Source organism: Manis pentadactyla, chromosome 4 (assembly GCF_030020395.1).
Source record: "Manis pentadactyla isolate mManPen7 chromosome 4, mManPen7.hap1, whole genome shotgun sequence".
Classification (NCBI taxonomy): Eukaryota; Metazoa; Chordata; class Mammalia; order Pholidota; family Manidae; genus Manis; species Manis pentadactyla.
This window is the reverse complement of record NC_080022.1, coordinates 142,716,973-142,741,144: the sequence shown is the minus strand read 5'-3', so window position 1 is coordinate 142,741,144 and position 24,172 is coordinate 142,716,973. Positions and strand designations below refer to the sequence as shown.

The 24,172-nt window shown below is 37.5% G+C and overlaps 2 protein-coding genes across 3 annotated transcripts in view; one reads left to right on the top strand and one right to left on the bottom strand.

The window, feature by feature from the left end:
* SSH2 (slingshot protein phosphatase 2) overlaps nt 1-8,486 on the bottom strand; it is a 269,454-nt gene extending 260,968 nt beyond the window's left edge. Inside the window, exon 1 of one of the 2 annotated variants that reach the window (XM_057501072.1) lies at nt 8,280-8,486. In XM_057501072.1, the coding sequence (XP_057357055.1) occupies nt 8,280-8,342 (63 nt within the window). In that variant the 5' untranslated portion in view covers nt 8,343-8,486. The remainder of the gene's footprint in view (nt 1-8,279) is intronic. The other variant, XM_036906264.2, reaches the window with a different exon arrangement.
* Nucleotides 3,670-24,172, top strand: part of EFCAB5 (EF-hand calcium binding domain 5) — a 126,999-nt gene continuing 106,496 nt past the window's right edge. The window contains exons 1-4 of the mRNA XM_036906259.2: nt 3,670-8,310; nt 20,813-20,896; nt 21,276-21,338; nt 22,345-22,429. Coding sequence (XP_036762154.2) covers nt 8,038-8,310; nt 20,813-20,896; nt 21,276-21,338; nt 22,345-22,429 — 505 coding nt within the window. The 5' untranslated portion in view covers nt 3,670-8,037. The remainder of the gene's footprint in view (nt 8,311-20,812; nt 20,897-21,275; nt 21,339-22,344; nt 22,430-24,172) is intronic.

Genomic DNA, 24,172 nt, shown 5'->3' with positions numbered 1-24,172 from the left:
CTTTTCCTCAAGGCTTGTATCACTTGTGATTACTACACAGTTCTCTAATTACTTACTTAATACCAGTCTTTCATTTATACCCTAAGCTTCCTGAGGCCAGGAACTAACTGGCTGCTGGATTCCCAATTTTGTCATGAAGGCATAAACAAAGAGGTATCTTCAGAATCAAGTAAAACACAGGATATAGAAAGTATCAAATTACTTAAAAAAAAATTAAATCAAACAGCTCCATAAAATCTAGGCTGGAACACAGTACACTACTTCTCCCCATTTGTTTCTAAGCATATTCTCTCCCACTCAGTAAGTGAAATATTTCCTGTCTTTCAGGAAATCTAGGGAACCATGGTAACTTTCACTACATTTCAGAGCCAAGATCACCTCACCAGACTTTCTCTTGACAAACAGGAAAATAAGAGGCACTGTAAACAGCAGCTCTGCTGCTCAGCTGGATAAGAAAATACAGGGCAGTTTGGAAAAGTGTTTGAAGACTCAGTGCTGAGAACCAAAGGAAAAGAATGGATGGGATTACCTGCACAAAATAGCATCGATTAAATATTTGCTGATTAACGCAATTCCTTAGGTCTCACCCATGTACACTCAACTTCTGGTATATTTCAAATTGGACAAATGATCTTATCAATAATCAGACTAGTTTTCTAAAATTGGAAACAGTCTCCGTACTACAGTTAGATTGTTTGAATGAATGAACAAATAGATGAAAAACATGGACATGTGAATGCCTACAATGGATCAGGCACTGTGAGGCCAACATGACAGCAGCCATTGAATGGAAAAATAGTAAAGCCCTAAGCTGCTGGAACCAGGAGTGATATATAATGGCGCTACATAGAAAGGCAGTGGAGGCTCTGCATGGTGCCTTTTTCAGACTGGCCGTAATCTAGAATCTGCTCCCTCTCAGTTAAAGCCAGCGAGAAAGAATGAGAGACCTGAAGATCTATTTTGAGTACCAAAGGCCTGCTCTTCCTCTAGATTTCCCAGGCACTTTAAGTCAAATTCTAAAATCTAAGACCATTTATTTTCTGTCCATGGAGTTTAATAAACACTAAGTAATAGGCGCTAACCTAACTAAACTCCTGAGGAGCTAGCAATGGAACTTCAGTGGAACACGCTCTAGCTTATATCCCAATTTAGCCTTTCCCAGAAGTGGAATTACACATCATTAGAAAAAGGAGTGATTGTTTCATAAAATGAACTGGGACAAGTTGTTAATTATTTGGAATAAAATAAAATTAACATTTATCTCATACCATGTAATAAAATTAATTTCAGATGATTAAATATAAAAAACTATGTAACAACTTAAAATATAGGTGATGAAACTATATTGATGGAAAATTGAACTAGGTGGAAAAACAATGGAAAAACATACACAAAGACTTTGGACTGATGGTATTAAAATTTTTTACTGTCTGTCATCAAAATGAATAAAACAAAACTAAATAAAATGGCATATGAAATATCATGGCAAAATGTGCAACATAACAAAAAACGGTTAATATTCTTAGTATATAAGGAATATTTACAAATCAGTATGGTAAAAATAACTATCCATGGAGAAAGCTTGGATAATCACATGAATGACTTACAAAACTGAAAATAAAACATACAATAGTAAATATTTGAAAAAAATGTTTACCCTCTCATGAAAAATATAAATTAAAACAACAATAAAATACTAGTGGTTAAGAGAAAGGGTTTTAGGGTCAGACCTATATTCTTGAGCAATTCATTTTACTTCTCGAAATGAGCTTCAATTTCTTTGTAAAATGTAATAATAATACCTACATCACAGAAGTGATGAAAAATTAACATAATGCATGTAAGGTTCTTAAAACAGTGCCTAGTACACAGTAAGCATTCAAGAAATAATAGCTCTTATTATGATAAAGAAAATGGATGATGTTGATACTCAGGGCTGAAGAGGGAACAATGAAGCAGACATTTTATAAACTGTCAACAAACTTTGATTCAACCTTTCTGGAGGGCAATTTAGCAGTATGTATCAAAAGTCTTAAAGGTGATCATCTTCTTTGGGTTTTGAAATAAAACAATGCTTAAAAACAATGGAATAACTCCAAATGGAAAAGATAACTAATTATGATTATCTCTATCGGTTCATCCATTCATTAACCCATGCATCCAGTATTTTTGACCTTGGTGATACAAAATTTGCAAACAGATCCAATCCGTGGCTTAAGGATTAATTGGAGAGATAAGCAGTCAAACAATGAAGTACAATAAAGAGATAAGAGTCATGATGTCTAAGTTTTGGGTGCTATGGTGTGCATAGGAGGAGCACCTACCATAGTGTGGAAGTGAAGTCAGGGAAGCTTCCCAGAAGAAATAACATTTAAGCTGGGACCTGAAGGATGAGTAGGAATTAGTCAGGTAAGGAGATGAAGGAAAAGTGTTCCAGGTAAAGGGAAAATTGCATGTGCAAAAGCCTAGAGATCAAAGGGAGCATGGCATGCTAGCTTGACTGAGCAGTGTGCAAGGCAGGGACTTGGGAAGAGCCAGGCTGAAGATGTAATCAAGGTTGGCTCACCAAAAGACTTGCTAGCAAACTCTAGGGTGTAGACTTTATTCTAAGGGCAATTCAAACAATTAGAAAGCAAACAGTTTTAATAAATATAAAAAAGAGCTAATATTCATAATATATCAACAGGGTACACAGACTGAAGTGGAAATACAGGAATGTAGTGAAGGTCACACAGTTCTTAAGTTTACTAAAAATTACTGAATTGTACACTGATTAAAACAGGTTTACTTCAGGGCTTGTAGCCTATACCTCAATAATGCTGTCTTTTAAAAAAGTTAATAGAAATGCCTAACATCTGAAAAATATCGAACCTATCTAATAATAAAATATATTAAATCAACTAAGTATTATTCTTTAACCACAAAAATTACTAATGATTAAAAATGAAATGAGAATATCCAGTGTTAATAAGGCTAGGAGAAATGAGCATTCTCACACTTTGTTGGCTGGAATAAATGTTAATTTGAACAACCTTTCTAGAAAGTATAAATATGTAACAGAAGTCTCAAAATTATTTATACTGTATGATCCAGTAACTGTATTTCTTGAAGTCTTAATAAATTCTCCAAATGCAGTCAAATATTTATGTCCAATGATGTTCACTGCAATGCAATTTATAATAGCAAAAAAAAAAGTTGGAATAAACATAGGTGTTCACCAATAATGGACGAGTCAGAATGAGTTATAACTACTCAATACAGACATTTAAGCCATATGGTAATACATCTATAAAATATATCAAACTTTAAAAAATACCAAGTATACAAAGTTATATATACAGCAGCATGTTAGCTATGTAAAATACATACATGGTTATGTGGCACATACCTTTATTCTATTTTCCGTGTTTTTCTGTATTTTCCAAATTTCTTACAATGGCCATGCATTGTTTCTACAGTTCAAGAAAGTTTCTAAAGCTGTCTTCAAAAAATTTTTTAAGTATCACTTTTAAGTATTTATACTTCATATAAATCAATTACATATTGACTAAGGTTTTATTACCTCTGCCTAGGGAGAGAGGTATGTCATTTTATATATATATATATATATATATATATATATATATATATATATATATATAAAATCCAATAATATCTTATTTATCCAACATCACAGAAAATAGGATATATATTTAAAAACGTTTCCCAATTAACTAAAATGTGATCTTAAAACTTTTAAACTTCAGTTTAAACTCAAAACTTCAGTGAAACTTGGATGGACATCTATCTAAAAATGTATTTCACTCAATTCTGACTTCTTAAAACAAGACAAAACAAGATTAAGTCTTCTTATGATTATTAAAGGTCATCATTTTGACCATATATTAGCAGCTCTGAGGGACCACTGGGTCTTAGAGGAGCATTTGTCCTTATATTAAATAGTCTGTAACTGCAACATTTTTTCCTCTGCCAGATTTTCTCCTTGCTTACAGGTTTTCTTCCTCCTCCTTTGCTGTAAAGCCATCAGCTACAAGGAGCTTGCCTTTAGCAGCATCTGCCAATTTCCATTCCTATTTTGCTGTTGGTAATTGCCTACGAGTAAAGAAACTAAATATCCAAGTTTATAAGAACTCTGTGTAAAATAAGAGATAATAATAGGCTTCAAATACAGGAATCACCTTAAAATGATTTGCACAGACTTGGATGATTCTGTTTCAGGTAGTCAAGGTTGCAGTATAAATGAACTCCAGAGAGAGTATGAGTTCTTGACTGTATCTCAAGTCTTGGTTCCTTTACTAAACTGGCAGTCAAGTTCTCAGGGTCAAAAATTCGTATGCTGTTTCTCTTATCACACTATGGGAAGAGATGTGGACTAGGAGCCAAGGAACCTAGTTCTAGCACAAGTTCTCACACCAACCAGTTTTGTAACCTTCATCAAGTCTTTTAATCTTGGTACTTGTCCTGCAAAACTTATGAGGCTGCTCTAGAATTAAATTAGATCATGAACACAAAAACACTCTGAAAAGTATAAAGTACTACACAAAAGTAAACGATTTTTAATGGTATTTCACTGTTTCTGTGACCTTGGAACCATTAAGAAAATTCATACCAGAAAGAATAGAGGGAACGAGATAATTCTTAAATTGCTTATTAATTAGGAAACATCTATTATCTTGGAAGAATAATATATTCTAAGAGTTAGCCTATCTGATTACTCCTCCCCTATATCCAATCAGCCCCCAGGTCCTTTGTGTCTTCTGCACAATAGCTCACATCTGTCCCTTTCTTGCCATTACCACTTCAGGCCTTTCTTCTCTCACACCTGGGCTGTAACAGCCTCTAACTGGCTCCACTCAAGGCTTCTCTCGCCCTCTCAAATCCCACCAGCCCACAGCTGCTAGATCAATTTTCTTAAAACACTACTGTGATCATATCTGTTCAAAAACTGAGGACTCTCCACTACTGTCTCTATTAAGTTCAAATTCCTAAGCTCAGCAGCCCTAGCTGCCTCCTCACCTTTACCTCTTACTACTATTCCAAACAAATCCTTCCTCAAACTGGTCTATTTAAGTCCTTCAGATATGCCTTGCACTTCTCTTGCCTCTGAATACTCTCTCCACCCGGAATACTCTCTACTTCCCAGCTTCTATCTTGGACTATACAAATTCAACCCACCCTTTAAGGCCTAGTTTGAGGGCCACTTACTATGTATACTCCTCTTTGATTACCACAAAGGAAAAGATGGCAGATTCTAAAGTTAGATATATTTGGGTTTGAATAACAGCTTCAATAGATAAGTGACATGGGGTACATTTCTTAAAAGCTCTTTGCCTCGGTTTCTTCATCTGTAATATGGGGATAATCACAATTTCCCTTGGACATATTGTGAGGAGTAAATGAGTAAATGATCATATAAAGCACTTAGCACAATGCCTGGCATAGAGGAAGACCCAAAGATGTTAAGATGTTGTTATTCCTATTGCCATTAGTGAATTATCTTCATCTGAATTCAACAATGCCTATGGCCATTACAGACAATCTATTCATGCACATATAATATCATTCCCCTCACTCTCCTTTTCTATCCTCTCACCTCATTTCTGTTCTTCCTCTTGTCCCCTCCTAAGATTACATGATCCTCATGGACAGGCTCAATGTCTTATATATCTTATTATCTGTAATAGTCATGCATGCCTACTAGATGATTAATAGGGTTGTTTAAATCCCTAATGAAAGAATACTGAAGGGCAGACAATTTTAAAATACCCTACCTCCTATAGTGAAAAAGTGTAATAAAATACTTAGTTATTAATTTAAAAATTTTAATTTCCAGCCTCACAAAATTATATCTCCCCTTTCATGGTTTTCTAGATTATTTTTGCTTTCTCTTTCTTTTAAAACAAATAGCTCAACCTATTCATACAGGAAGAGGTGCAACAGCAAATATATACAGGTCAGACAGCAGCCAAATACTGGAACACAAGGTACCACGAGACAACTCAGCTGAACATAGCTTTGGATGAAGTGAAACATTTAGACAAATTAAAGGGAAAAGCAACGGGCTCATCAGTCATGCTAACACTGCTGATTGTTACACACACACTTATATACTTATAAACACACACACACACATTTCCAGGATTCCTTTGTACCCAGGGCCACGTATAAACAACTGAAATATCCAGGCCAGGCTACTATAGCAAGTAGATGTAGAAATATCGCAGTTCGCTCAACAACCGAGCTTACCACATGATCAATCTAATTAATTACCTATGTCAAAAGTGACTACTGACATACTTCATGATTCTAAAATAACCAAATTTTGGCTAGTTAAGTCATATCAAGTAGATATGGCCTTACTGTATACTAATGACCTCAAGAAAACTAGCATGATAACTTGACATACATATGTTATTACTTTACAACATAAACTGCTTTTGACAATGCCCAGGCAAAATGATGTTACTATAATACTGATTTCTAGTTTATTTGTATGACTACTAACCTTCAGTTTCTTTCACAGTCAAAACCAGGCTTGGTAACCATTAATCTCAAAGGCTTGATTAGTAGAGTGAATTAAGATCGTTCGATGATATGTTAATGATGTCCAAAAGTAGCATAATGTACTAAATTTATGAAGAAATTATATTAAATTTCTATCCCTATAATACTTGTCTTCAGAGGACCCCTAAAATGTTTTACCAGCTTTAAGTGTGCAATTTTCTCAAATCACAGAATCTTAAGAGTTGGAAAAAGCTTTACAAGTACCCCATTGCAGGAATTCTTTACACCACCTCCTAGGCAAAAAGTCCTCCACCCTTTGCTTGAATACTTTCAGTAATGAACATTCCTATTTTGCAAGACAGTCCACTCCACTGTTCCTTTCAATCACTGGAAATTTGCCTCATTGTATTTCTATCCAAAGATCCTAGTTCTGATTTTTGGAACAACACAAGGTAAGTTAACCTCTGAAACATAATCACTTCTAGAATTAGGATATAGCTGTCAATCTGGCAATACGTAATGGGAAACAAAGCTCAGGAAAAAAGAAAGAAGAAACCACCACTATACACAACAAAATTTTGAAATTCAGGAAACTCCTGAATTCACAAGCCATGTTTTCAAGATATCAAAGCTCACACCTCAGCGAACATATAAATATTGAGTAACCTGATTTTTCACAGTGGAAGGTGGTACAGTGTCTATTGAATACCTTTTTGCAACTTGAAACTACTAAATCCACGGACACGGTTTTTAAAATTACAATTCTATAGGGAATTCAAGATGATTTTTCCAATTACTCATATTTTCATTCGGTCTATTTCCCTCTAAAACATCCAGATTTTTTTTTTAAGATCCCATTTCTCCCCACTGGTGCAATATTTTATTTTTAAAAATAAGCATTTTCGAAAATAAAGCCTAAAAGAACGGAGTGTAAAGGAATGGGGGTGGGGCGAAGAGCGAGGCCAAAGAAGGGCCCAGCAGGAAAAGGCTGGCTACTGGGTATTTTCCTTCTGAAAGCATGCTTCACTGGCATGGGCATCTGAAGTAATGAGCCATAGAAACACAACCCAAGAACAAGAACGATCATGAGCAATGAGCGTAAGGCATAAATGTCTGTAAGATGTAAATGAATTGGCACTGATCAACCAACAGCGCCAGATGCTTCAGGACCTCGTCGAGGAAAGGTAAGAGGTACAGGCAGAGACCACGGCCACTCTTTTGAGGGGGAGAAGAAACCAAGAAGAAACTAGCGTTCATCAGTCCAACGAAGCCCGAACGGTACAGGGCACAGGAAAAACAGTAAGTGACTAGGGGGAAGGCACACACCCCGAAGAGCCTAAAGAAGAGTGTGCAGTGTGAGAATACGGAACGGGTCCATGGGCGTGGGTAAGGGGATGTGGGAGTATGTAGGGGCAGCGCAGGAGTCCCATGGTCCTCTCCCTGCAGCTGAGCAACAAGAGGGTAAAGGAAGGGGGAGGGCGAAAAGCAAGAATGACTCATTCCCGAAAGGAAGTGCTTAAGCCATAGGAAGGCATGCCACAAGGGAATCCGGGGGGAGGAGAGCTGGGTGCCCAGACTGATGGGGGCAAAAACCAACGTCCTGTAGTTCCTGCAGCTCGTCCTCTAGATGGGGGGTGTGGGGGATTCGCTGCAGCCGAGTGCCAAGGCCTGGGAAGCGGCGCGGCGCGTGCGCAGTGGCGCTCGGCGGGACCCGCTGAGGCAAAGCGGAGCCGCAGTGACAGAAGCGAGCTGAGCGGCCGCCGGGAGGGACTCACCGAGGCGCAGGGGCTGGAGGTGGTGCTGGGGGTAGGCGACCGCTGGACCGTGACCAAAGCCATCTAGGCGCTCCTGGGTTGTTCCGGGCAGGGCATTCTTGTCCTGAGTGTGGGGGTCGGGAGGGTGACGGAGCCGGGATGGGGAAAGGGGTGTGGGGTGCGGGTGACGGGAACGGGGCGGGGAGGAGGAGGCCGCGGGGAGGAGGAGGTCGCGGGAACGGCCACAGGCTCTGCACCCACCACCGGGCTCTCGCAGACTGACGCGCCGAACGGGCGGCGGGCGGGCGGTTCGGCAGCTGCGGGGCACAATGAGCGCTCCCAGTGCGCAGGCGCCACCTGTCAGCAACCGCCTCTCCTCTCGGCGCGCGCCGCCGCCTCGCTGTAACCCTTCAGTTGCCGGAAGCCGGCCGCGTGTGTGCGCGTCCGGCCGCCGCCCCCTCCCCAGCTTCCCGCTTCGCGCTGGGACCGAGCTATTTGCCGGCACCTGAGGGGTAGTGGAGTCGGGTGGAGAGAGTTTCCGGGGTTGGGGGGGGGGCCGCTGGAGTCCCCACTCCTGAGAGACAACCGTTTTATGAAGTGGGGCGCACAGTTTAACCATCCTTAGTGAAAAGAAACTGAAGTGAAAATCCTGAGGCAAACGCGTTTGCTGGTGGGAAAGGGCTCCGTGGGGTTTCAAAAGCTTTCTGTAGGCGTGAGTGGGACTTAACTGGGCTAGAGACCCTCCTGGCGCGACTAGGAGACAGGTTTATCCCCCTTTGACCCGGATATGGGGGGCTTTCTCTGAGCTTCCCAACCTCTGTCTGAGAGTGCATGTTTTATGATGAGACTTTTTGAAAGAAAGAAAAATTTTTAATTTTATACCCTGGGAAGATGCACGATATCCTCATGCTTCTTCCTCTGTCACCCTGGTGCCTGTGTAAGGATTCATGCATATTCCCAAAGTGAAGAGGGGCTGAGTGAGCTTTGGAGGCCGAGCACGCTGGCCTCACAGAGCTGTAAGGGTCTGACATACTGTTTACCTCCTAGTTGCTTCCTGATGAGAAGAAATTCTCTTAAACCGGATTGGCTAGTTGAGGTTTCTGCTCCTTCGTCTCTAGACTTCATTACTTCATAGACACATGTGAAGTGTCGATTAGATATTTTAAAGGAATAATTTTCGATAAGATAAACTGTCAGCAGATCATAATGTAATGAAAAATCAAGATTAAAAGGGGGAAAATCGCACTATGCAGATACCATTGATCATTTACACTGAGATAGTTGGCAAAGCTATTCCTTAATTTGAGTAGATGTGCTGGTAAATACCATCATACATATCAAAGCTGTAGATAACACATATTAAGGGGTTTGCCATTATTAAAGCCCACCTCCTTCTGTTTGTTACTCAAACCCTTCTTGGAGTTCATTACTTCTTTTAAACTGACAGGGCTGTCATGAGCTCTTTCTGGCTGCTGTATGGTTAAGTGTCACTAGAGCCCTCTGTGCTGAGCCTTTGTTCTCTCCTTGGGGCCCTGCGGTTGAAATAATTAGCAGGGAGGTTCCATCAAGAATCAGACACTGAGGGTCCCTGTACTGTACAGTCCTACACAAAATGTATCTCAAAGAAGCCAGCTGGTAGCTTTTGCCCCCTGGTGGTGGTCAATAGTGCCTGTGAGACAAAATTAAACAAAGATGTATGCTTCACTGATTAAACATCTGTGTTTTTCCAAGAGCTACGTAGTAAACAGGAAAAGAGAAGACAAAGTTCAGAAGTAAGAACTTTGGACCAACTCTTAGGAGACCAAACAGGAAGCTGTATGCATAGCTTAGAAATATACACAGCTGAAAGCTGCATGAGTTCAAATAAATGAAACATGTGGTTTATAAACCAAAGTTAATCATTCTAGAAAAAAATATTCAAATCAATAGCCCTTTGTAACGTAATTATATGTTGATTTTCTTACTGATTCAATAACAGCAGCACTGATTATCTACTTTTGTGTAGCAACATAACCTTAAGAAATTCTGTTGAAAGATGAGAGACTTACTTCCATTAATCTGACAGTTAAAAAGAACACTACCGTAGGAATCAGAAGACCTGGCTTCTAGTTCCAGCTCTGAAAAACCTTAAGCAAATGATGTAAACTTGTTGACCTTTAGTTTCTTCATTTCTACAATGGAGCTCTAACAAGATCTTTGTGGTAAAATTCAGTATAAAGTCCTGTATGTAATTAAGCTAACTTTATTCTTCCCTAAATTTTGTTCCAAGTTCAGTCAGGTTTTGCTAAGTAGAAAATAGCATCAAACAAAAAGAAAAGAACTGGAAAGACATAATTCATACCTTAAAAGTAGGAGAAGTAGATTAGTGGTCAAGATGTGTCTCATCTGTAGATAGGCATAGAGCATCTTGTTCAGCATATCTGAGGTGATAAAATCCTGGTCAAAACTGGGATTATAAGGGACCCAAATTCACATTGTTTGTTTATATCAGGAAGTTAATTAATTTAAGGGGAAATACCTCTTCCAGGTATATAACCTTTAAAGGAAACTAAAATTTGGAAATTAGTATATGTTCGTTAATTTATTCACCATTAAGTAAAAAAATATTGAATGTGTACTAGATACTGTTTTAAAAGCAAAATTTTTTTAAATGTCTACCTTTCAGAAGCTCATAGTCTGTTAGCAGGAAAAAACACCTCAAATAATGATAGTATGGTTTAGTGGTACTATCGTTTAGTCACCACATGGTTTAGTCAACATATGGTTTAAACACCTTTGCTAGGCTAAAGGGAGATACATATATAGGAGAAATCTAGGTATGTACAAAAGTGCTTTAGAAACAGAGGAGAAGGTCTGGGCAAAAGAATGCTTTATGCTACTGACTTCCAGGCATTGGCTACAGATGCCAATATAGCTACCTTGTGAACTGGGTTGCATTACATGTGAACCTTCAAAATCTATGCTCTCTGCCCCATTTATACCTACTCTTGCTGGGCTCACCCCTGGTTTTTATTTGGTCTCTGATGATCTGAGGGAAGAGATACCTGCCTGTAATAGAAATGATGCTAAAACCCTCTTACTATGACAGTTGAATTTGAGAAGAGAGGCCAAGAGCAGGACTCCAAGAGAGCCAAAATGACAAAAGTCCTCCTAGTTCTATTTATAGCACTTTTATTCTTGAAAATAAAGAATGGAGGCCTAGTTGTGCCATTGGAGTTCATTTAACCCTTAACTTTTCTCATCACTTTTTTTTATTAAGGTATTATTGATATACACTCTTACGAAGGTTTCACATGAAGAAACAATGTGGTTACTACATTTACCCATATTATAAAGTCCCCACCCATACCCCATTCCAGTCACGTCCATCAGTTTAGTAAAATGCCAGATTCACTGTTTGCCTTCTCTGTGCTACACTGTTTTCCCCGTGACCCCCCACACCATGTGTACTAAACATAATACCCATCAATCCCCATCTCCCTCCCTCCCGACTCGCCCTCCCACACCCCTCCTCTTTGGTAACCACTAATCCCTTCTTGGACTTAAAAGTAGGAGAAGTAGATTAGTGGTCAAGATGTGGTCAAGATTTTATCACCTCAGATATGCTGAACAAGACTTGAGTCTGCTGCTGTTTTGTTCCTTCAATTTTGCTTCGTTGTTATACCCCACAAATGAGGGAAATCATTTGGTACTTGTCTTTCTCCGCCTGGGTTATTTCACTGAGCATAATATCCTCCAGCTCCATCCCTGTTGTTGCAAATGGTAGGATTTGTTTCTTTCTTATGGCTGAATAGTATTCCATTGTGTATATGTACCACATTTTCTTTATCCATTCATCTACTGATGGACTCTCATCACTTCTTCAGGGGTGAAATTATAAGAGAATTTTTTTGAAATTCCTGAGATCAGCTTGTTAAGCTTTGAGAACTTGATGAAAACTATTAATCATTTCTCCAGAAAGATACTGAATAAGACAGTCTAACAATGATCACCTGGGTGGTCATTATTGATGAAAACTTGTTCATACAAGTAGGTGATAAATTTAAAATAATTTTCACAATTCAAAATTTACAAGTATAAATTATATTTGATTCTAATAGCACTTACATTTTTCCCACTGACAAACATAATGTGGCAATACCTTATGATAATATGACTGGATTTAGAATCCACTCAAACTTTTTCATACCAGATATGTATTACAAAATAATGGTGAAGTTCTAATTTATAGAGTATGACTGTGTTATCAAAGCAATAATAGCAATACAATAATTCTGCAGCTCACTTGGATGTAACTAAAAGGGCACATCAGACATAAACAAAAGGAAGAATTCAGTATATATGAAGAGAGATTGGGAGCTGAGTCCACAGGAGTACCTGGCAGGTCTCCACACTTTTCCTGGCCATACTGTAGGCTGTGTGTCCTGCTTCTTGGGTATCTGGAACATGCATTCCTCCAGAAGCTCCACAGCTTAATGTTTGTGCTGAACCATAATACAATCTGCCACTGGCTTCTGAAAGTGATGGCCTGGTGGAAGAACATTCTATGGCTTTTCTCCTTTATTAAACTTATTTATTTGATAAAGCAGTTCCTTAATTGTGCTTGCCTCCTGTGGGACCATGGAACACACTAGTGTGGATGTGATTATTTATGGCTACTCTCTGAGAATCTTTAGATCAAATTGCTTCTGGCCATGGGTGAATTACATAAAGGCACGTACCACTACAGTCCTTTTCGACCATTCCTAGGGCTGAATAAATAACTCTCTTAAGTATATCTGTAACTCATTCGTCACACACCAAATGAAGTATGTCTACTTAAAAGACTATAGTTTATGTAGCAAAGCTTGTTAAAATGGGGAAAAAAGAACTATGGTTTCTGTCCTTAATAATACAATACCCTACATTTGAAATCACTAGTTACAAAATAATATAATAAGTATAAATTAATACAGTACAGATGGAATATATAGTAGCAAGAGTGACTGAAGCATGATTGTCATATTTTGTCTCCATCTGGTCATAATTTTTATTAAATTTTAATAATCTTTTACTAACTTTATTTAATAGTCAGTGTCCAAATAGGTGATAGAAACCACACCAATTATCTGAACAGATAATTTAACAAGAATTGTTAACTATTTATAAAGTTAGGTAGATGACTGAAAAGCTAAGAAGAAAAATCTAAGGTATAACAGAAGAAATAACTATTATCACCTTTAGGACTAGAAAAAAAAACAAAATTAAAACAAAGGAAGCAAAGGAAAAACTTACAAACTTAGAGGAGTGACCCCACAGAGCTGAAGTTCAGATCTGTGAGGAGAAAGTGCTGTTTCAGCTGATGTTGGTGTCTCTGGGTTTAGAGGAGGGGGCTTTATGGGACCTAGTGGTCTGGGACGCAGACCTCCATGGCAGGAATACTGGCAGGCTAGTGTTGGTGTCTTTGAGCCAATGAAAACTGCAGAACTGTAGAAAATCTATAAACTGTACTCAGCTGTTGCTACATAAAGGAACTGCTACTAACAGGATAAAGAAGAATTTGCAGGGGTGAAGCACACAGGAAACACAAGGCTACGGGAAGCTGTCATGAGGTAGACAGGAAGGAACAAGTCTCTTGTCCTTTGTCAGCCTTGGAATCTCTCTCTGGTGCCCCCCAGTTAGCAGAGCCTAACAGCCAGCTGCAAGGCAAAGAAATGTGTTTTCAGAGTCCCACCTCCAGCATCAAAGAATACAAAAGGATAAGTTTGGAGTTGAGACAATAATTTAATAATTGGCACTTGACTGATATGGAAATTGATTCCAAAAATGGGGTTTATCTTCCATCCTCTGGTTGTGTCTCACAGGGATGGTTTAAGACCTTGCTACTTCCTGCTCCACAGATCTAACAGCATAATGTCATATGTGTACTAGACCAACTCAGGGCTGACTGGAAGGTCAAGATGCTCAGTATCTCTGTGGATTATATTATAGTAGAGAGCAGGAATTCATGTAGCATCAAGACAGTGAAGTTATATTGTTGGCCCTGCCAAGAAAAAGCAAGTTGCTGCTGGTGTTGCTTGTCAACTTGTATGTCAAAGTAAGCATTTGTCAGGTCAATAGCATACCAGGTGGCAGGGGCTGTGTTGACTTGCTCCAGTAAAGATACTACATATGGAAGAAGAGCTGTAATTGGAGGCATTGCCTGATTAAATTTATAACAATCAACAGTCATTCTCCAAGATTCATCTACCTTCTTCACAGGACAATCAGGCAGGTTAAATTGACATGAGAGAGGTTTCATCACCCCTATCTTTCAAATCTTTATTGGTGTCATTAATCTCTGTCATCCCCCATCCTGCCATCCCAGGAAAGCAATACTTTTTGTTTACTCTCCTATTATGTATGTTAGTGAGGGAGAGGGGCTCCCAAGGGCTTCAACTGGGCACTTCATACAATAATAGTCCTTATTCCAGGATTAGAGAGCCTATATTGAAATTCTGCCATTTACCAGGTATCTGATGAAATCACTATAGAATGGTTCATGGACCTCCTCGGTTTACTGAGATTCAAACTTGAGTTTCAACTCCATCTCTCACACGTCCACCACAAGCCCCCACTTAAACTGGCAGACTGCAGTGCCACTTTGTGTTCCCATGAATTAACCTCAATTTAGTGCCAATATTTAAAAATTCCTGAAAAACCTGGATATTTCTTATTCACTAGCATACAATCATTTTAGGAGATGGCCACAGTTCCCTGTGGAGAAGAATTGGAGAAGCCATCAGTATATACTAACGGAAGTGCTTCAGAATCCTTAAGAGGATCCATCCTTCCCTTTAGTTTAGGGACTTACATCTGGAAACTGGGTGAAAGGAAAGAACTCTCCACTCTGGTGATTAGAGGCAAATTTTTGGCTACCATATATATATTTTTAATATTATGTGTAGATGATCAACATTTTAGTAGGCTGGCCATCTTTTTTATTCCTAGAACCATCATAATTATTTAGCCACAAAGATCACAGGGTCAAAGAAACATGATTACCACTCAATCTCTACTTTTTTTATGGTAAATGTGCCCACCTTGTCTTTTGTGGTTAAACACTGACATCTGGCCTCTGCTACTCTGGAAAGGGTCATCCCATTATGCCTAGCCTACAGAAGAAAGCCACCAAAGAGTATTTCAATCATGCAAATACTTTCACTCACTAACTGATTTTTCAGTGCCTCATTAAAAGATGTACCCAGAGTCCTCTCTGAGGATATATAGGGGGTCAAAGGACAGTATGTGCAAATTAATATGTGACAAGTCAACTCCAACATTCTTATCTCCCTAAGCCTTTGGATTCCTTCTTACATTATGCTAGGGAAGTTCTGGTATCTCATTTAAACACAGGCCACTGTGGAGTCCAAGTTTCAGTGAAGTTACCAAGTAAATGGTTAGCATCACTTCCAATTGTAGATGCTCACACATTAAATCCTTAATTTCTGATAATTGTGCCCATTTCAATAAATTCTAACCATCCCACTATTATATTCTGTGCTCCTTGCATTAATTCTTTTATAATATATTCTCACACATATTCCCTCAGTGTCTGCCATTACATAAGGAAATAGAGAAAAACTTTTGCTGTAAAAGCTATTTCCTCCTGGTTAGACATTGTATTTGTGCAGCTGGAGCATTTTAAGATGTGACTTTAGTTATGAATCAACTGGAATTAAGACGTGGTTGTGGTGAGTCCTGAGGAAAATGGACTTCCCCTTGCAAGGCAATTGTCCTAGATGAGCTTATTACAAAGTTTTGAGTTCATAAAAGTCTAGTCTCCACAATTTCTCTTGCCAATGGAAGAAAACCTGCTTCCATTGACAAGAGAGGCTCAGAGTAACTCAAGAGTTGGAGATTATCCAAATTTCAGGGTCCCTCTTGCTTTCCAATCAGTACTCCAATTTTCTCATGTAATTTGGCTGGGATGTGAATTCAATTAATATTGTAACTCTGCAACCATTATTCTCAGTGAATTGACTCCTTTATCATTATATAAATACTTGCTTCATCTCTCATTTTGCATTAAAGTCTATTTTGTCTGATTTAAGTATAGCTACCTCTATTTGATTTTGGTTTCTGTTTGCATGGAATATCTTTTCCCAACCCTTTTTTTTGGTATCATTAATCTACAATTACATGAGGAACATTATGTTTACTAGGCTCCCCTCTTCACCAAGTCCCCCCCACAAACCCCATTACAGTCACTGTTCATCAGCTTAGTAAGATGCTGTAGAGTCACTACTTGTGTTCTCTGTGTTGCACAGCCCTCCCCTTGCCTCCCCCAACATTATACATGCTAATCGTAAATCCTCCTTTCTTTCCTCCCCCTTATCCCTCCCTTCCCACCCATCCTCCCCAGTCCCTTTCCCTTTGGTAACTGTTAGTCCATTCTTGGGTTCTGTAATTCTGCTGCTGTTTTGTTCAGTTTTTTCTTTGTTCTATACTCCACATATGAGTGAAATCATTTGGTACTTATCTTTCTCCACCTGGCTTAGTTCACTGAGCATAATACCCTCTAGCTCCATCCATGTTGTTGCAAATGGTAGGATTTGTTTTCTTCTTATGGCTGAATAATATTCCATTGTGTATATGTACCACATCTTCTTTATCCATTCATCTACTGATGGACACTTAGGTTGCCTCCATTTCTTGGCTATTGTAAATAGTGCTGCAATAAACATAGGGGTGCATCTGTCTTTTTCAAATTGGGCTGCTGCATTCTTAGGGTAAATTCCTAGAAGTGGAATTCCTGGGTCAAATGGTATGTCTAATTTGAGCATTTTGAGGAACCTCCATACTGCTTTCCACAATGGTTGAACTAATTTACATTCCCACCAGCAGTGTAGGAGGGTTCCCCTTTCTCCACAACCTTGCCAACATTTGTTGTTTGTCTTTTTGATGATGGCGATCCTTACTGATGTGAGGTGATATCTCATTGTGTTTTTAATTTGAATTTCTCTGATGACTAGCGATGTGGAGCATGTTTTCATGTGTCTGTTGGCCATCTGAATTTCTTCTTTGGAGAACTGTCTGTTCAGCTCCTCTGCCCACTTTTTAATTGGATTATTTGCTTTTTATTTGTTAAGGTGCATGAGCTCTTTATATATTTTGGATGTCAACCCTTTATCAGATCTGTCATTTATGAATATATTCTCCCATGCTGTAGGATACCTTTTTGTTCTATTGGTGGTGTCCTTTGCTGTACAGAAGCTTTTCAGGGGTCTTGCTTTTTTGTTTTGTTTTGTTTTTTAATCCATCCAACCACTCTATGCATTTTGACAGAAAAAGTAATCCATTTACATTTAGAGTACTTACTGATAGGTAAGGACTTACTAATTAATCTTATTAATTGTTTTCTGCCTGTTTATAGTTCCTTTTTTGCTTTCTTCCTCTCTTACTGCCTTCCTTTGTGAGCTGATGATTTTCTGTAGTGGTGTGCTTTGATTCCATTCTCTTTAACTTTTGTGCATCTACTTCAGGTCTTTGCTTTGTGGTTACCATGGCACTTACAAAAAACATCACTGGTTCTTCTTTCTCAGCCCTACTTTAAGTGTTCATGAACAAGGGCTTTTTTCTAGCTATTCTTATTGTGTGAGCTCCACTAGCATCCTCCTGCAAGTGCATTTTTCTATTAATAGATAAGAAATCCAGGTAAATGAAATTTCTTATCTTCAATTAGTCTGAGAAATCAGATAAAATCAGTATGAGTTCTCTCTTATACTGGAAAACCCCTTTTTTTAAGGATAATTTCATATATGACTCAAAGTCTTGCCAACCAAGATGCCAAATGCTGCAATTCAACAATTTACAAATCTATTGGGAGTATATGGGGCGGTTTCTTAAATAGATTCACAAAGGCTCTGTCTCATAGCTGATAACCAAAGTGGAATGACTCTGTAACCTCATGGATGGAATTAAGGAATGCAGAATACTATGTACTTTGAGTAATTAAAATGCAAGTTAATGCTGCTATCATTTTCCAATGACTTGATTTTGCATAACTTCCTGCCATGTAGCATATTTCAGTGGCATTCAGAGTCTTACTGGAAACTTTTTTCAGTCTTTTGAACAGGTATCTCAAACATAACACCTCCAAATTCAAACTTGTATCATTCTTCAAACTTGTTTTTCTCTCCTTTCCTTATTTCACTTAATGTAATCATCATCCATTCAGGCTTCTACATACGAAAAAATATTCAGTGAGCCTTGACTATTCCTCTGTCACTTCTTAGATCCAATTATGCCTGCAAACCAGATCATTGTATCTGTTTTAGTGTGGATTCCCTCATAATAGACCATGATCCAAGGAGTTGAGTGCAAGTTCATTTGGGAGGTGGTTCCAAGAAATAATGGAAAGAGAGTAGAGAAGTAATACAGGAAAATGATGAAAACATCCATTATTGGGTGGTTATCAAATGCATTATTGGGCAGCTTTCTGTGGACAACTGTGGGCAACTGAAATCCAATCCCATTGGGGAACTCTGGGGGACAGTATAGAACATACTTCAGAAATTTTCCATAACTTGGACTATATGCAGCCTCCTATCTACCATTCACCTGTAAGATATTAACCCCCTAGCATTTCTGGCCTACGCCTACCTTTGGACTGATAACAAGATGGCACACAGAACTGCAGACACTTGCAGTCAGAGACCATCTGCGTGTACTGAAAAGGTGAAGCTGAAGGGTATGATTCGGGTACTGACAATGTCTGGCAGAGCCTCAGCTAGAGTGAGGGGCTCACCAAGGTTCACCTTAGGTGCAACATTTAAGGTGCAAAATTTACCTTTATTCTCTTCCCCCAGCCTTCACACTTCCAGTCCTGACAGAAATTCTTTACAGTATTTAAAACTTAACAATTTCAATTCATATTTCAATTAACTGAAATTCCCTTCAATTCAATTTACAAGTATTGAGTATTTAGTATGTGCTGAGCTGAACTACAATAATAATTATTTATAAATTGCTATGTAGACACTAGTTACAACTTTTTAGGTGCTTGCTTTCCTCCAAAGTGATTTTCTGTCGTTTTGTTTTTTAAAGCACCAACTTGATTACATCTGTCCTGTGCTTAAAAAGCACAGAATAAAGTCCAAACTCCTGGATTTAGCATGAATAATTCTTTACAAATTGAAAATTACCTTTTTAGCTCATTTTCTGCTACTTCCTCTTATATAACTATGGTCTGTTACATGAATGCTTTGAACACCTTTTGAAATCTCATACACTAGTGTAGCATTGCTCCTTCTGCCTCAAATACTCTTCCCCCTCCTTTTCACAGAAATGGCTTGCTAGTCCCTTAAAATCCAACTTGGAAACCTATTTTTCTGTGAAAACTTCCCTGACCCTTCCTAGGAAAATTAACACTCATTACTCTGTATTTGTTAACATTATATAAGTACCTCTAATTTGCACTTGCAGATTACATTGCATGTTTATTCCTTTTCCCCTCACTAAACTGGGACCTCTTCAAAGGTACATCTTATCCATTTTTTTAAGCCCAATGTCTGCCTGCATATAGAAAGTACTCAATAAAGGATCATGAGCCAATTTACCTATAAAGGATCTGGAGCATCCAAACAAAACAGAATTTAAAAGAAATGGAAGGTAACTTCTTAGCAATTTCAGGAGATGGACACGTAAGCAAAGAAAGCAGTCTGCGAGAATGCACAATTGGGACCTATCAAAGAAATGCATTTTGTACTATTTATTATTTATGAACTGCATCAAAAAGGCTTTGAGGCAGCTATTTTTAAGTGTTGGAATCTGTTGTCTCCAAAGCCAGTACTTTTGCTTTATTCAACTAGAACATGTGTTATGTTGATAAAAAGAAAAGTGAACACTCTAGCACATTATAAACTTACCATTTCAAATGAACAAGTCCCTAAATTGTAATCACTCTAGAAGCAGAGGCCATGTATTTTAAATTAACTTTTACATAACACCTTGCTAAATATACACAAACTCAAATGATTTTTGGTCTAGCAGTAATTTTGATAGTTTGTAACTAACTCTGTAGCCATTTGCGATGAGGTGCAGATTGGGTTATATTCATTTTAATTCCTTAATATGAATAAATAAACCAGATAAATCCCATTCTTCTCAGAACTCTCTCCTCAAAAAGAAAGCTTTTTAGCAAGTTATTATTCTAATGTCTGTCTGCCTTTACACATGAGTTAAGTAACATCAGAGTTACACTTCACCTCACCTTGTTTTTTTCAAAAATTAATGAGGATGATAATAATGTTTTAAAAATTCAGTTCCCTTACTGTTGCTGGCTACTGTTTTTTAATGATAATGGTGATGATTACTATCATGAATTTTCTTGTCTCCTTGAGCAATAGCCTAGACTAATCTAGCTTTGGCCAGTAATAACAGTAGGACAGTTTGAAAAATTTAGCAGTTGAGAACTTGCCATTCAACAGAATGGTGAGATGCAGTGGGGGGTGGGGGAGATTTTGATCTTCAAGAGTACCTTTTGTCATTAATATTTTCTTTCTCTTTTTTTGTTATTACTACCATTCTGGTAGTACTTTTCTCTAGTATCTGGTGATATCTTTTTAGTGGTCCAGATGAGTGAGTCAGCATCTCAAGAGGAACCCAAACCGGCTCAGGTACCTGACCTATAGAGATTTCTAACCATTTAACCATGAGAAGATATGAGATTCAATATTCTTGGGAAAACTGGGATGCAACATTGTATTCTATCATTTAATTATTTCTCTTTTTAGTTAAAGTATTCTGCATCAGGTTTTGATAAAAATGCTGAAAAAAGTGGTCAACTAACCGTTGGGTCACAGTGACCTGCTTTCAGTTGGTTGGCATTTCTTATATATAATAAGACTGTTACTGTTTGAATTTGTTCATATAACTACTCTGTGATTTTATTCGGTATGATATTTACTCATTATGTGAAATTTTTTTACATAGAAAGCTTGCTATTGTAAACTTTGAGAGGTTAGTTTTATCTTACTAACATTCTTTCTACTACAGGAAAATGGAAAAGAAAACAAGGAAAGGAATCAGGAAGAAATTGAAGTGAAAGAGCCTATTAAGGTAAAGATATCTAGAATAATCAGATATTAATGCTGGAGACTAAACTGGACAAATTAATTTTCTTATGGAGAGGGAAAAGAAAGGATGTGGGCATTCAAAAAGATAAATAAACAAAACAACAAATGGAAAAGGGCAAACTCATCTTGATCACCAAACTCATCTGACTTGTTTGAATCAGTTGCAGGAAGCTTCTATAGATGGGTAAATTATCTGTGAAGAGCTATTTTGAATTATAGATTAATTAAGCTTGCTTCCTAAAATCAGGACTATTACCCTTGTTCAATAACCACCAGTTTTGAGGGTAACTTTACTATCATTCTGAAAATGTAATTTCCATGTTAATCATTTAAATAACTTTGTTTTTAAATAGAATACTTCAGTGAGGAAAAACATTTTACAGAAAAGGGGAAGCAATTTAATATAGCTATATGGATTCACCATTAAGTCGACTAATGTGAGCTTAAAACTATTTTATTATATTTTTTAAAATACATCAGCATGAGTACAAAAAGCTATTTTGCCACCATTTATTCATAAAATTAGCCTTTAATTCTCTCCATTAAAGATGAAATGTTTTTCTTTCCACCACAAATAAGGAAGGTGATTCCAATAGTTAAAGAAAACAGAAGCTCCCTAACTCTTCCCCCAGGGTAACCACCAGTCACTTCTCAGCATCTCTTAGTCTACTGCTATTTTGTTCTTTTTTTTTTTTTAACTTCACATATAAGTGAAATCATATGAAATTTGTCTTTCTAAGAGATGGTACATATATACAATGGAATATTATTCAGCTATAAAAGAGAAAGGAATCCTGCCATTTGTGGCAACATGGAAGGACCTAGAGGTTATTATGGTAAGTAAAATAAGCCCAGAGGAGAAAGACAAATACCGTATGATTTCACTTATTTTGGCAATCTAAAGGCATAAGTATTTTTTAATTGGGAGCGTTGATGCAACTGTGAGGAAAAGCACCTCATTTTAATTGGTATTTATTTTCTCCTTTCAGAGCTTACAAGGTACACCAGAGAGTTCTGCATTGGACACCAGCAACAATGTGGCAAAAGAAGCAATAGATGAAGTCAAATCCCAAGGTAGAGAACTAGCCTTTCCACTACACAGCAGAATTTAAAACTATTATTAAGTTTCCATTAGGGATGCAGTCAAGATTTGCCTTTTAAAAATGTAATCCCTGAGGTATCTTAAATGCAAGTTAGGGAATAGTTTAAGATGTGTTTCCTTAGCCTTCTATTAATACTTTTGAGCCATCTTGTATTTAGGAAATTTAGCTAAGAGATTTAATAATACATAGGCAACCCATTAATACAAAAATAAAATGAAGAGCCCTCGTGATAGAGCCTGCTTATTGTATTTTTGTTCTAATTTTTAACCCCTGTACTTGACCACACATTTATTCTGTTTGACTTCAAGCCCCATCCTTAACCCAAATCCCACATAATTATGCAGGCTGAAAATTGATAGGATCTAAAAGGCAACAAATAGGTGGGCAAGATACCATCCCTTTCACTATAATTCTTCTAACTTCAGGTGCTTAGTGAAATCCTATGTGACAGAAATTCTTTACAGTATTTAAAATTTAACAATTTCAATTTGTATTTCAATTAATAGAAATTCCCTTCAACTCAGTTTACAAGTATTGAGTATTTAGTATGTACTAGGTTGTGCTAGGCTAAGTTACAATAATAATTATTGAAGTGTTTGCTATACTATAAATTGCAGTGTAGATGCTAGTCATAACTTTTTGGTGCTTGCTTTTCTCCAAAGTGTTTTTCTGTCTTTTAAACCAATTAAAAGCAATCATTTAGTATTTCTTCTTATTAATACACATTATAATACATAACACATTAAGAGCCAAAATTCCCAATACTTATTCTGTCTTTATTATAAACTTATTACTGTTTTCACAGATTTACTAACTTTTAAATAGAAGTTTCTTGCAAGTCCCTTTCTGTCTGTCCCCTCCCAACCAATTTCTTCATTTTACTTCCTTCTTTCTCACGCTCTACCACCATTACCTCATACACATACTTTACTATACCTTAATCACTTGGGTCAGGCTTATAAATGAACTCTTTCATTTCAAACATTCCAAACAGAATTGTGATCTAGATAATTTGTTATAAATTTAATTAGGTGTTCACTTTAATCGTTTTATGGCCAAATTTGCACCTGCAAAACTTTACATATGTAATCCATCATGTAATTTCTTGCCTTTCTAGAAAAAATATCAGTCAAGAATTTGTGGTCTTTGCCATTCTTGTACTTTGAATTTCTGTTACAGCTTTTCAGTGTATGGTAGAGGGAAGTGTGTTTTGTTTAAATCTATTCACTCCAGTGTATAATATATACGGAAAACATTGCAGCTGCTTGTTGTGTTATCAAATGCAATGTTATATACTTATATATTCAGTGATCAGTCATCCCTATTAAACCTAATATTCTGCATCTTCCTTTGTGAATATATGCGTACGTATGTGTGTACAGGAAGTGGGAAGAGGACCTGTTATTGTAATTTCAACATGTCAAAGGAAGTGTCTTTATCCTTGATATGATATACATATATATGATTATACTTCTCAAAATTAAAATGATGCAATCTTGCCAGGCAGCTCCCAGAATATACTCAAACACATAACTGCATAGAAAATATTATGGGTAAATGTACCATGTGAATTCCTCATTTCTTTACCCCAGCTATTGTACTTTTCAGGCTCTGAGCTTAACTTGGATTTTGAAAAATCTTTTTTGAAATCATCAGTCTGCTCAGCTCTGTTCTTATTACACAGCCCTAAGATTAGCAAGGTTTTGTAGGAAAG